At 44.3% G+C, this 12,617-nt stretch overlaps 1 protein-coding gene across 1 annotated transcript in view; it reads right to left on the reverse strand.

Annotated features, from left to right (window-relative positions):
* Window positions 1-12,617, reverse strand: part of gdap2 (ganglioside induced differentiation associated protein 2) — a 67,818-nt gene that overhangs the window by 39,097 nt on the left and 16,104 nt on the right. Inside the window, exons 8-10 of the mRNA XM_080753204.1 lie at window positions 5,849-5,999; window positions 3,944-4,020; window positions 1,035-1,111 (exon numbers count right to left, since the gene is read on the reverse strand). Coding sequence (XP_080609330.1) covers window positions 1,035-1,111; window positions 3,944-4,020; window positions 5,849-5,999 — 305 coding nt within the window. The remainder of the gene's footprint in view (window positions 1-1,034; window positions 1,112-3,943; window positions 4,021-5,848; window positions 6,000-12,617) is intronic.

Raw genomic sequence — 12,617 nt, forward strand, 5'->3', positions numbered from 1 at the left:
ACATTTTTCAAAAACAGCAGATCTAAAAGCTCGCACTTGGTGCCGCGATGTGAGCTTGTATATCTGCTATTATTTTTAAATAATGGTTAAAGTGGTTCAAATCTAAAGCGACACAGATTTGCATTCAGGCCTAAATGGTTTAACGATAGTGATTTATGAATGTTATTTTCTGATATACTAGCAGCTCTACAAGCTGACAACGTGTAGATTGTAATTTCTTGGTGCACGACACCAGCATGCAAGTGTAAATCAGGCATATCTCTAACTTCTAAACACGCTGCTGCTATTTTCGGTGCGAAACCTGCTTTCAAAGAAGACATGCTGGCTTGGGTGGAATCTAAATGACTGAACTTTAATCCATGAATACTAGGAATTACCTCGACAAATAATCTGTGGAGACACAGTCACCGCATTTTCGGTCAAAAAATATTTATGATCACAGATGTAAAAAGCAAACCGCCAAACATCCTCACACATACGCATGCCATGGACTCCTGGATATAGACAACACATATCCTGTATGCCAATGGTCTTCAACAGGGGGTCCGGGACCCCTAGGGGGTCCACAGAGTTACTACAGGGGGTCCGAAACATTTTTCTTTTAACTTTTATATTAACCAGTTGAACCCTAGTGTCCATATTCTGAGAACTTTAGCCAAAAATAGCAGATCTACAGCCTCACAACGCCTCGCAGCACGAGGCGTTGTGAGCTTGTAGATCGGCTATTTTCGGCAAAGAGCTTTGGTGTAGAGGGAAAAAAGAGCACACTAAGTACAGAGTGAAAGGTCAAGTTTTTTAAGTATTGACAGACGACAGTTCAAGTGGTTAAATATCTGAAAACACAAATTAGTCGCGAATCCAAAATACACTGATGATTGTGGTGTCAAACAATTAAACTATATCGAATCTATGACAAGGTTGTGGTGGGTCCCTGCTTCATCTCTCTCTGAACTAAGGGGTCCTTGTCCTGAAAACTGTACGCATTTCTATTTTCAAAGGGTTTCAAAATGGCATTTCAGAGTCATGAGAGTTACCTTCTCCAGATCAATGAGGGAGACGGGGATATTCCTTCCTACGACCACCATTACTGTTCTGCCACACATGTCCACACCTAAAACATACCATGTACATGTTATACACAGTTATGCTCATGTCAGTGTGCACACAGAATTAACAAGTTGTTGCTTGATTAAAATGTGCTTCAATGGACATGGGCGCGCAGAGACAGGTTGCTCCAATGAACTACATGCAGCGGCCTATGAGGTGTTTATGTTTCTATCTATGCTATCTGGATATAGAAGAGCGAGAAAGCAAGAGGACAGACTTGTTTAAATCAGTCCTTTGATCCGTTTGCAATGACAATAATCGTCGGGTGGAAACCTCAAATGTCTTTACTTTTAAGGATTCAAATTCAAAAATAGCAAAAGTAGTATCGAAAAGCTCGAAACGTGGAACGGTGGATCTGCTTGTTTTGATGCTTTAGTGTGAACTGTCCACAGCCCTCCTCTGAGACACAGAGTAGACAAAAATGTTACTAATGTCCCATTAGTGTGAATCAATTATATGAAGATGAAATATAATCGAGTCCAAGTTCATGTGTGTTTTTTAAGATCTTCTATAACATTTTGGGGTTTTGTTTGGACAGGAGAGAGACAGGAAGGAGAAGTATTTGAACAATGGACAATTATTTTAATTGTGTTTTCATTATGTGTTTGCATGACCTTGTCAGAAAAAGCTTGATAAGGTAAAAAGTACTGTAGATGGTCTCATTGGTCTGTTGGCAAGCCTGCCAGTGGAATAATACTGCCTCCTACTGGTCGTAAGGGCCAGTGACAAAGAGAGATACAGGGGCAGATAATAGACAGAAATGGAGACAGCTGAAGGTTCAAGAGCAGTGTGTTTGAGAGGAGCGCCAACTGTGAGCACACAGGACATTCAATTTCTTTTCTGGTTATAATCCCGGAAACAGATAATGAGAAAAGGGATTTACTTCAATCCCTGATGACCTATGTCCTCCACAGAGCCGAGAAGTTTCTAAAAGCAACAGGGAAGACGCGCGCATGCATGTGTTGCAAACCTTTAGGGACTTTGCATTCATTCCATATCCCATCGACTTAACTATTTGGCTGCCTTAAGACATTTGGGGACGTCTTTAATGCAAGGCTGGCAATTAATTTATGTCTGGAATTAAATCATAATAAATAAGGCTTATTTATCGCCAGGTGAGCCGCAAGCACTTCCTGGTCAGCCCACGTGCACAGGACACAGCGTAGCGCAGCCTTCACAAGCCCCCATAGAGAATGCATGTAAAATGGCGGATGTTATGAGCGAAATCAAAACGCTATCGATCAAAACGCTATCGATCGCATGTGCGCCCGTCACACACGCCGAGGTCCGCACGCACAATGCACGCGCGCCGGTAAGTTCCATTAACCCTATGATGGCATCCTATTAAGCATTACCGTAACCCTAGGCTAACAGATCCATGCCCAATAAGAATGCTGAGCTTAAAGGAAAGCTTTGTTTTTTTAAAACAAGGGTTCACATTTTAGATTGTAATTAAAGAAAATAAAAGTGTTAATATGTTTTCATTTACCGGTACTCCTTTCTAAGTGTCTAAATATGTATTTTTACACATAATAAACACATTCCCAAGATTAACCACAATCTTTCATGGGCAGATGTGACTTATGGGGGCTAGTAGTTGCGACCGTAGGTCGCATTTACTATCAAACCCTGCACAAAGTGTAAGTCCGTCCGTCAGTCCGTCAGTCAGTCACACCTCACACGTCACACTCTTGCCCTGCTCATATCTCCGCAACCGTTGCCCCGATCCATGCCAAATTTTGCCCCGGAGCTCCAGGGACCCCCAGGTCCCTGGGGGACCCCCAGATGTAAAAAATGACCAAATTTGCTAAACTGACCAAATGACCACCCCAACGGGGCTGCTCACGGGGAATTCCCGGGGACCACCGACTCCTGGTGCTCCAGAACGGATGCAAAAGTGGTGGCGCCCCCAGTGGAGGACCCCCTACACTGCAGCTCACATAAAATGCCGTAACTCCACCATGAGGCCGATTCTTGCAAAACACATTTTTGGACACTGCTCCTACAATTTTTGCCCTAAAATCACGCAAATCGGTACACAGTATGTCTACACTCATCCCATCAACATGAATCTCTCCCATATAGCGCCACCTCCAGGCCGATTTTTTAAAACACATTTTTGGACACTGCTCCTACAGATTTTGCCCTAAAATCACGAAAATCACTACACAGTATGTCTACACTCATGTCATCAACATGGATCAGGAAGATTTTGGCAAAACACATTTTTGCCCTATTTGTGGAGATAAGTGACCTACGGTCGCTTATCTCCCGATTAGGGAGCCTTACTGGTGTTACTGTAAATAGTAATAAAGAAATTGCCGGCTTATTTTGTCTAAAAAGACATATTTAGCCACTTGTATGCATGCCCCACCCACTGAAATCAAAATCGCTAAACGTGCTAAAATGATAGAACAAAGTAAATGAAAACATTTTAACACTCACCTTTTCTTTTCTCTAATTACAATCAAAATATGAACCCTTGTTGTAAAAAAAAAACAAAGTTGTCCTTTAACTTGGAAACAAGCCCCTAGGGCTTTTTGTGTTATTCTTTAAACAATCTTTGTGAAAACATACAATCCATTCATAAATTCATTACAATCCTTTCATAAAGTATTCAATCAATCACATGCCTAATGTTGACCCTCACCTTAACAGATACATCCCCCCCCCCCCACACACACACACACTCACACACACACACACACACACACACACACACACACACACACACACACACACACACACACACACACACACACACACACACACACACACACACACACACACACACACACAGTATTTCTGTATCCATTTCTCACTAACACACACTTACCAGTTTGATATAAGGCCTTAAGTGAAGCTATATCCGACAGATCTTCGGCCCTGGCTTGACACAGCCAGCGGCTATAACTGTACAGAGGAGACAAATGTCAACTTAAAAGTAAATAACTTAGACTAGAGGTTATAGTTCACTGGTCACTTCACAATACATTTCAATTTCATGGAGGAAACCATGCTCTGACCCGCTGGACAACGAATGGGTTTAACCGGTTAAAGGATATGAGGCCATGTAAACAAATGTCTGATATCCCTGGGACATTTTGACTTTTAATGGCTGATACCAATTAGACACTGGTTCGCTGATGAGTGTACTTTGGCGCTGCACCTGGTGCAACTCATGCGTGACAATTTTCTATATTAAGTCATAAACCTCAAGGCCATTTCTCTCAAGAAGTAAGCCGAATTTGGAGTAAAGGGAAGGACCTGCTTTTAATTTACTTTGAATAAACACTGTAATTTTAATTTAGAGGGTGGCGCCAATTAGTATTTAAGGACTGTTCTTTTTCAAAAATAAAAGTTTAGTGATATGAATATTTCATTTACCAAAAATGTACACAGCCATCATTTGCGTTCATCAAAATGTGTTTTCAATATGGATATTTAATTTGACAAAAATGACATAGCCATCATTTGTGTTCATCAAAGTGTGCTTTCAATACAAATATTTCATTTACAAAAATGACGTTCTTCAAAATGTGTTTTCAATGATTTCTGGATTTGCTGGAGCATGCATGTCATAAATATAATATTACACAGTCCTGAGTGCACACTTAACTCTGGGAGTGTACAGATGGAACGAGCACAGGTCTCCACCAGGCCACACAAATCGGCCTGTTATAGCGCCACCATGAGGCTGATTTAAAAAATGTGGGGCAGAGGTTCTGAATTAGCATCCAGGGAGTGTGTGTGCTCAGTTTGGCAGCGATCGGGCCAACGGCGCCGGAGATTAGCTGGTAACAACCAGGACACACAAATCGGCCTGTTATAGCGCCACCATGAGGCTGATTTGAAAAATGTGGGGCAGAGGTTCTAGATTGGCATCCAGGGAGTGTGTGTGCTCAGTTTGGCAGCGATCGGGCCAACGGTGACTGAGATTAGCTGTTCACAAACTGCGAGGACGCACGGACGCACGCACGGACGCACGCACGGACGGACGCACGGACGCACGGACGGACGGAGGGGAAAACATACTCTCCCTCAGCCTTCGGCTGGTGGAGACAACAACGTGGTCCTTTAGTAAGTCTGACGGCCGGAATACTCCAGAAAATGTGCACACACGCGAGCACTGTCCTTACGCGTGCGAAAAGCCCCTGGCTACACCAAGGAGGGAGTATTTGTGCGGGAGACCTGAGGAGTCTGTGTACAAAACGCATACCCGCGTGTACAAAATAGAACCAATCCTATTTTTACAGCATGCGTATCCGGGGCTCGCACTATCCGTTAGCATGTTGTAGCCGATATCATTAATATCCAACTATTAATTTAGCGAATGTCTGTCCGTACGGCGTCCGCTGTCTGACCGTCTGTCTGCATTCTGACATCACTGATACTAAACAGTGTCAGCCGCGTGCTAAAACAATGCCAAACTGACATCAACAATACCAAACTAACATCAACAATGCCCAACTGACATCAATGACTGACATCACTACAGTGCCCAAATTTGGAGATGACATCACAGACTGGCCTGGACACGGAACACCATATATGGGCATAAAAGAGGGCCAGACAGACAGATAAAACCGGTCTGGGTTCTCCAACATTACTTCTGAGACTCCTACATTCAATCCCTCAGATAGGCTACTGTGCACACCTCCGGACACAGGACTAGAGTATTGGATCTTTCCTAAGGCGCTTGTGATTGGTCAGAGTGTGCGAGGAGGAAGGATGAGCTCACTTCCGCTGGTGTTGTTTCTGCATGGCGGCCTCCGACTGCTGGCCCTGGAGGATCAGCTTGCGCTGCTTGTCCACGTCCCCCTCCATCCTGGCGAAGGCGTGGGTCCCCACCTGGCCCAGGTCAGAGTCCAGGCTGTCGTCTTCAGAGTCATCTACACACACACACACACACACACACACACACACACACAATCTCATTATGTCATGCACAGGAACAAAACATTTGGACAGTTGATAAGTGTATCATGTTCTCCAACAGTGCTGTTCACACACACGTACTGAAGGCTATTATTGTATCCGTAGGAGATGCCTTGTAAAGAAACGCTTATTTTCGGTGAAGATGACGGAGGCCCACCGTCTGAAGCGGACTTGAGCCATGTGAGACACTGCCGAGCGAGATAAAGCGAGTGAGTCGAGCGTCTGCTTGAGACGGTGGGCACTCGCGCACTGTAGACATCGTCTATCGAGTGGAAACCTCATATATTCAGTTTCGATCTTGTGGATCTGCTACTTTTGATACCTTTGTGTGACAGACTGAAGTATGATCAAAAATAAAAGACAAAGTTAGAATATGGAGATAAGAGGTTCTTTCTCGACAACGATATGCTCCAGAGGTCTCTCCCACACACACACACACACACTTCACTTGTCCACATTAGGTAACATAATACAAACAGACACTTTAGATGACCTCTCCGGGGCTTATGTTCATTGTTTACATTTTGATCATTTTCCAAAAAAGCCCATTGATGCGCTTTGGTTTCGGTTTGCGTATAAACACAGATCTGTGTCACATTTGCGCCACATATCACCTCATCTGCTGCTGATCTGCTGATTTGGTTCTGCGCATCAGAGGATTTCTGAGTGCCTCTGTATCTGTGTGTGTGTGTGTGTGTGTGTGTGTGTGTGTGTGTGTGTGTGTTTCAAGGTTGTGGGCTATCCTCCAGTTCCTTCCCTCAAACATCAGGCTCTAGTTCACTTGTTTCTGTAATTTATGATGTTTATGGCCATACGGAACTGTCTACAGCCATGTTGCGTATCGGGCGTGTGTCTGTTAGTTTGTTGTGTTTGGGGCTTACTCACAGGCGCGTGCCTGCTTTGCAAACAACACTTTCGTGGCTAAAATGTCCCTAGCCGAGCCCATACGGACAGCAGACATCAGATCCGAGGTTGCGGGAAGTGACAAGCTCAGCTGTCTAAAAAAAAACAAAACTAACGTGCAAAGCCGGGGAAAAGGTCAAAGTCATACAATCCCATGAAAACATGTAAACACCCGATTTCATGCCTCTCACAGTAGAGCCCTGAACTCTTGCTTTTTGGAAAGGCTGCTGCTGTGTAAATCAACCCTTGCTTGGTCTCAGGAAGGCAAACAGGGGGTCAAACCCAAAGTCATAGCAACGAGGAAGTGAAAGACAGGCCAGCAAATCATAAAACAGAAGAAAGAAAACAGCAACTGTAACATATGTTGAGAAAAAACAGCATGAACCAAAATAAAATAAAATAAATGACCCCCCCCCCCCCCCTTTGCTACAGCTCATGTTTGCAAAGCATAAAGGCTATGAATCTTGCATTGTTGGAACGCATCAGAGGAACGCCTGCTCTCCGTTTGCCACGGTCCAGTGTTGGCAAAGCATCGCACACATCCCTGGACAGCGCTTTGACACGACCGGTCGACCGCTAAACAATACGTCGTCTCTGTCCGACAGAAACCTCTTATCTCCATATTTTATTTAACTTTTTGTTGTTTTTCGTAAATCAGCGCCCTACTACTTGATCATACCACAGCGCCGCACAAAAGCATCAAAGGTAACAAATCCACAAGCGCGAAATGCGGCAAAAAGATGCATTCGTGTTTTGCGTTTGCTATAGTAAATTGCTCTCCTGTGCTGTGATGTTATTTTGTCTGTATAGTTTGTCTTGTCAAAACATGAAACAAATAATAAAAAGACAAGAAGATACAGTGCGCTGTGTCCAGATGTTCCCCAGTAATTCATTCCTACGTGCTTCTAATCTCCCATGTCCATCGACTAGACGACTACCTCGGAACAGCTTGCTGACGTCACCAACTGTCTGTTTGTCTGTCTGTCTGACTGACTGACAGACTGACTGACTCATGAGGAACACGGGTGTCAGCCGCCTTTGGGTTTCGACATACTATAAAACTATTTAACAATATTGTCATGTGCATCCTTTGTGAAAGCCACTCACTATCAGCAGACCGACCAAAGCTTATGCCACACTTGGTATGAAATGGGGCTTAAGCAGGAGTCACGTGACGCGCTCAACCAAGATGGCTGCGTAGAGGAGAACGGCTCTCACATCTTTTCACATTCTGCTTATTTTTAATAGTAAAGAACTAAAAACTTTTCGAACCGACTTGTAGAAACCTTTATAAGGTGCCACAATGCCCCAAGAGACACGAAAAGTCTCATATGCGGCTAAAGCAAGCGTGACGTCGTCGGTCAACACACGAGGAGCTAGCAACGCGGCTAACAACGAGGCTAGCGTCGACCAAACACAGGGTAACTCGCAGAGAGTGTACTTATTCCCCCCATCTCCGGCTCCGACACGACTGGAAGATAAAACCGTGGACACTCGCAACAGGGGGATGTCTGGGGACGTGAGTAAGGAGTTTGAGAAACTCACTGCACTTATTTTGGCGAAATCCAAGGCTCATGATAAAAAGTTGGAGGCTATTAGTGTGACGACGAAAGCTACAGATAGCAAGCTAGCTGACATAGCTAACCGCATTTCCGAGGTGGAAAGACGGGTGGTTTCGCTGGAGGAGGCGGTCGACGACATACGGGCCGCTGAACCGGGAACCTCCTCAGCTGAATTAGATGCTCTACGACTGAAATTGGACGACATTGAGAACCGGGAAAGGCGTTTAAACCTAAGACTAGTTGGATTTCCACCTCATTGTGAGCAGGGTGACGTCATCAAGTTTCTGTGCGACACATTACCAACTCTGCTGAACATACAGTTCCCTCACGGTCTGGAGTTCCAGAGGGCACATCGAACCGGCCCACTACGAGACGGGGAGACGGGCGGCGCAGACGGCGGCGGTGGTCAACCTGCGGCTGGGAGAACCATCATCGCCAGATTCCTGAGATTCCAGGATAGGAACCTGGTCGCCGACGCAGCACGGAAGATGGGCAACGTCGTATGGAACGACCATCACATCATGGTGTTCGCCGACTATTCCAAGCTCGTCATGGAGAGGCGATTCAAGTTCAAGGAGAGCAAGAAAGCACTCCACGGTTTGGGAGTGCGTTTCTCCCTGGAATTCCCTGCGGTCCTGGTCATTCGGACGCCGCAGGGGAAGCGCCGCTTTGAAGATGCTTCAAAGGCCATGGTCTTCATCCGATCCTTGGGGTGATCTTCGCACGCTGATGCTGTGGTAGCTCTTTGAGTACAAGTACCTACATTTTTTATTTATTCTACTTAATCCTCTCTCTTTGTTTTGTTTTTCTGTTGTTTGTTTAATTTACAATGACCCTTTTCTTTTAATGCCTTAATCAAGTCTATTCTTGTTTCCTTGTTTCTTTTTCTTTTGGTCTCATTTTATATTCCTTAGTTTCTATTTTTACTGTTTTCCTAGCTTTTAAGCTAATTGTATTTACTTTTTATAATAAGTGTAGCTAGGCTACCATTCTGTTTCGTAAGGGATAGTATAGGATAGAACTGGTGGGGCAATGTTAAAACTTGGCCTAGTCTTGGATCTTGGTTCTTTTTCATTTTGTATTTTGCTATAGGTAACATGTTTCATGTTGGTGACTTAAGAGTGCTCTGTATTAAGGCAGGCCATATTATATACTCATTCTGGGGCCCATGCCTGGGGTGAATCTTTTTATAATTTACTTTATATATTTTTATTTTTATTTCTGTATTTATTTTTATACTTATGGGTTTGTGGATCTATGTATGTATGTATGTATGTACGTATGTGTGTATAGGTGGATATTTATATATATATATGTATAGCTTTTATCTTTTATTTTTCTTATTTCTTACCTTTCATCCTCAGTTTTTATTCTATTGTGTTTCTGTAACAATTTTTAGTTATGAAGAAGTAACTAGGTGAATGTTGTGTTCAACAAAGTGTTTAATCTAATTCAAGGATTCAATTTAGACCCGAGATGAGGTGGGGTTAAACGTGAACCGTATGGCTGGTTCCTTGGGGCTGCGAAGCCATGCGCTCTGTGTATGAGTGAAGGGAGGGTGTGAATGAGTGACGTCATGGAGTTATGTCTTAAGGGGAAGAGGCCTGCCCGGTAACTAGGGGGCGTGTGTGCATTCCTTCTGATCAAAACTACAAGCTACAGCTGCTCAAAGCACATGGCCTCTTCTGTTGCTAGGTTACGGCCTCTGACCCTTCTAAACATGGAAGGGGTCGTCACCTGGTGGTTAGATAGTGTAAATTCATGCAGTGTACTCACGTGTCGCTCAGCCAGCATTTGTGTCTGTGGGAGTGTGTGTGTGGGTATGTGTTCTGTGTGTATCTGTGTGCTTGGGTTTGTTTAGTATGAAAATACTTCAGATTAATGTTGAGTTATTTGTCTGGGTGTGTGTGTGTATGCCTTCTCTGTGTGTAGGTGTGTGTGTGCGCATGGGGGGACAGTTCATAAGAGCCTCCCATTTATATAGGTAAACTGTTGTTTTATTTTTATTTATTTTTTGTTTGAGGGGTTAGGTGCACAACTGCACATAGGGTCTAAAAGAGGCCCCGATAAAACGGGGATACTCTCAGGGCTGTTGCAGCAGGCTCAATTCAGGGCTGGCTGTTTGATGGGAAATTGCAAATGAGAGTAGCTGCTGCTGGGTCCTGGTGTGTGTGTGTGTGTGTGTGTGTGTGTGTGTGTGTGTGTGTGTGTGTGTGTGTGTGTGGGTGTGGGTGTGTGCGTGCGCACATGTGCGTGCGAGATTGTAGGCGGGGGCCAACAACGTTTTCCATCTCCTTTTCGTTCTTTGCCTTATATAAAGTGGGGGATGAAGCTATTGGCCCCACACTCTGTATGTTAATCTGGGCGTGCATGTGTGTGTATGCGGGTATATGAGGGAGCTAGACTGAATGATCCAGGGTCCTAGCGGCACTACTAATTTGGGCATAATTAAAAATCGAATGAGGTCGGTGGGTGTACTTTACAATCATTATAATTTTTGTTTCTTTACTATAATATACGATGGTTAATGATGGAGCGGGGGGGGGGGGGGGGGGGGACGTTTCACCCACCCCTTCCCGCCCAGCTGGGGTTAGATTAGTGGATGTGGGGCGGGTGTGGGAGGGTTCGATTTCAGGCAGCTGTTGGAGGGAGTCATGGACCAATCTAAGGGCAGGGATTGTGCCTGGTTTACCAGACGGTCAGGGAGGGGGGTGTCTGCTGTTTTTTTTGTTCAGTGTATGTCTATGTGTTTTTTGTATAATGTATATTTCAAGCTAAGCAAGCACAGGGGAGGGGAGTTGCAGTTAGACCTCTGCACTAGCTGGCTGACCTTGTGTCAACCGGCACTTCAAGTGGGTTGAAGCTCATGAGCTGGAACGTCAAAGGTCTCAATGACGTGGTTAAAAGGAAAAAAGTTTTGACCTTTGTTAAATCCAAAAAATGTGATATTGTGTTCATGCAGGAGACCCATTTACTTACTCAAGAGACAAAGAAGTTATGTAGGGACTGGGTAGGATTTGTGGGAGCAGCCTGGGGAAATAGTCGTAGCAGAGGGGTGGTCACACTGATTAGTAAACATCTGCAATTTAAATGTATCAAGGAGAGCAGGGACGAGGAGGGAAGAATTGTGTTAACATTGTGTCAAATCCAAGGGAACGTTGTGATATTAGCTAATGTGTATGCTCCCAACGTAGATGACCCCTCATTTTTTGGTGTTCTTGAACGGATGATTGGAGAAATGGGGGATCATCCTATTATTCTTGGCTCCGATCTCAATGAAGTCCGGGATAATATACTTGACCGTAGCTCGTCAGCTCCCCGCTTATCCAGGGCGCAGGTTGCTCTAAATGATATGACAACGGAACTTGGTTTGGTAGATATATGGCGTCTAATGCATCCAATGGAAAGAGAATATACTTTTTATAGTTCCCCTCACGGCTCCTTTAGTAGAATTGATTATTTTTTAGTCTTGCAGTCTTATGTATCATCAGTAGTGACAACTGAAATAGGCAATAGAATTATTTCAGATCACAGCCCAATTTACTTAAACCTGTCGTCATTTCGTAAGCCTGAGAGATCTGTCAGATGGAGACTCAATTCTAGCCTGCTTTTGGACGAGACCTTTAAGGAATCATTGAGAGCACAGATTAACCTGTACATAGAAACCAACGTGCCCTCTGCTCCATCGGCTGGGATCGCCTGGGAGGCCTTGAAGGCTTTTCTCCGTGGCCACATAATTCAACATGCGGCGTACAAAAAAAAAGAGAATGCGGCTAGGCTCCTAGAATTGGAACGCAAGATTGGTTGTGCGGAAACTAAATTCAAAAATGATATGTCTACGGAAAATTTGGCTGATTTAACTAAACTCAAATATGATTTCAACCTTATTATGACTCAGAAGGCGGAATTCAGTCTATTCCGGGCTAGGCAGAAATATTTTGAGGAGGGTGATAAAGCCGGAAGATTACTCGCCAGATACATAAAACAAAGAGAGGCTATGAGTGCAATCCCTGCTATTAGGGACGACGACAGCAATCTTATCACGGACCCCAGAGGGATTAATTATGCGTTCAGAGATTTTTACAAACACCTTTACACTTCTGAGTC

This window comes from Nannobrachium achirus (genome assembly GCF_963921795.1).
Source record: "Nannobrachium achirus genome assembly, chromosome: 22".
Classification (NCBI taxonomy): Eukaryota; Metazoa; Chordata; class Actinopteri; order Myctophiformes; family Myctophidae; genus Nannobrachium; species Nannobrachium achirus.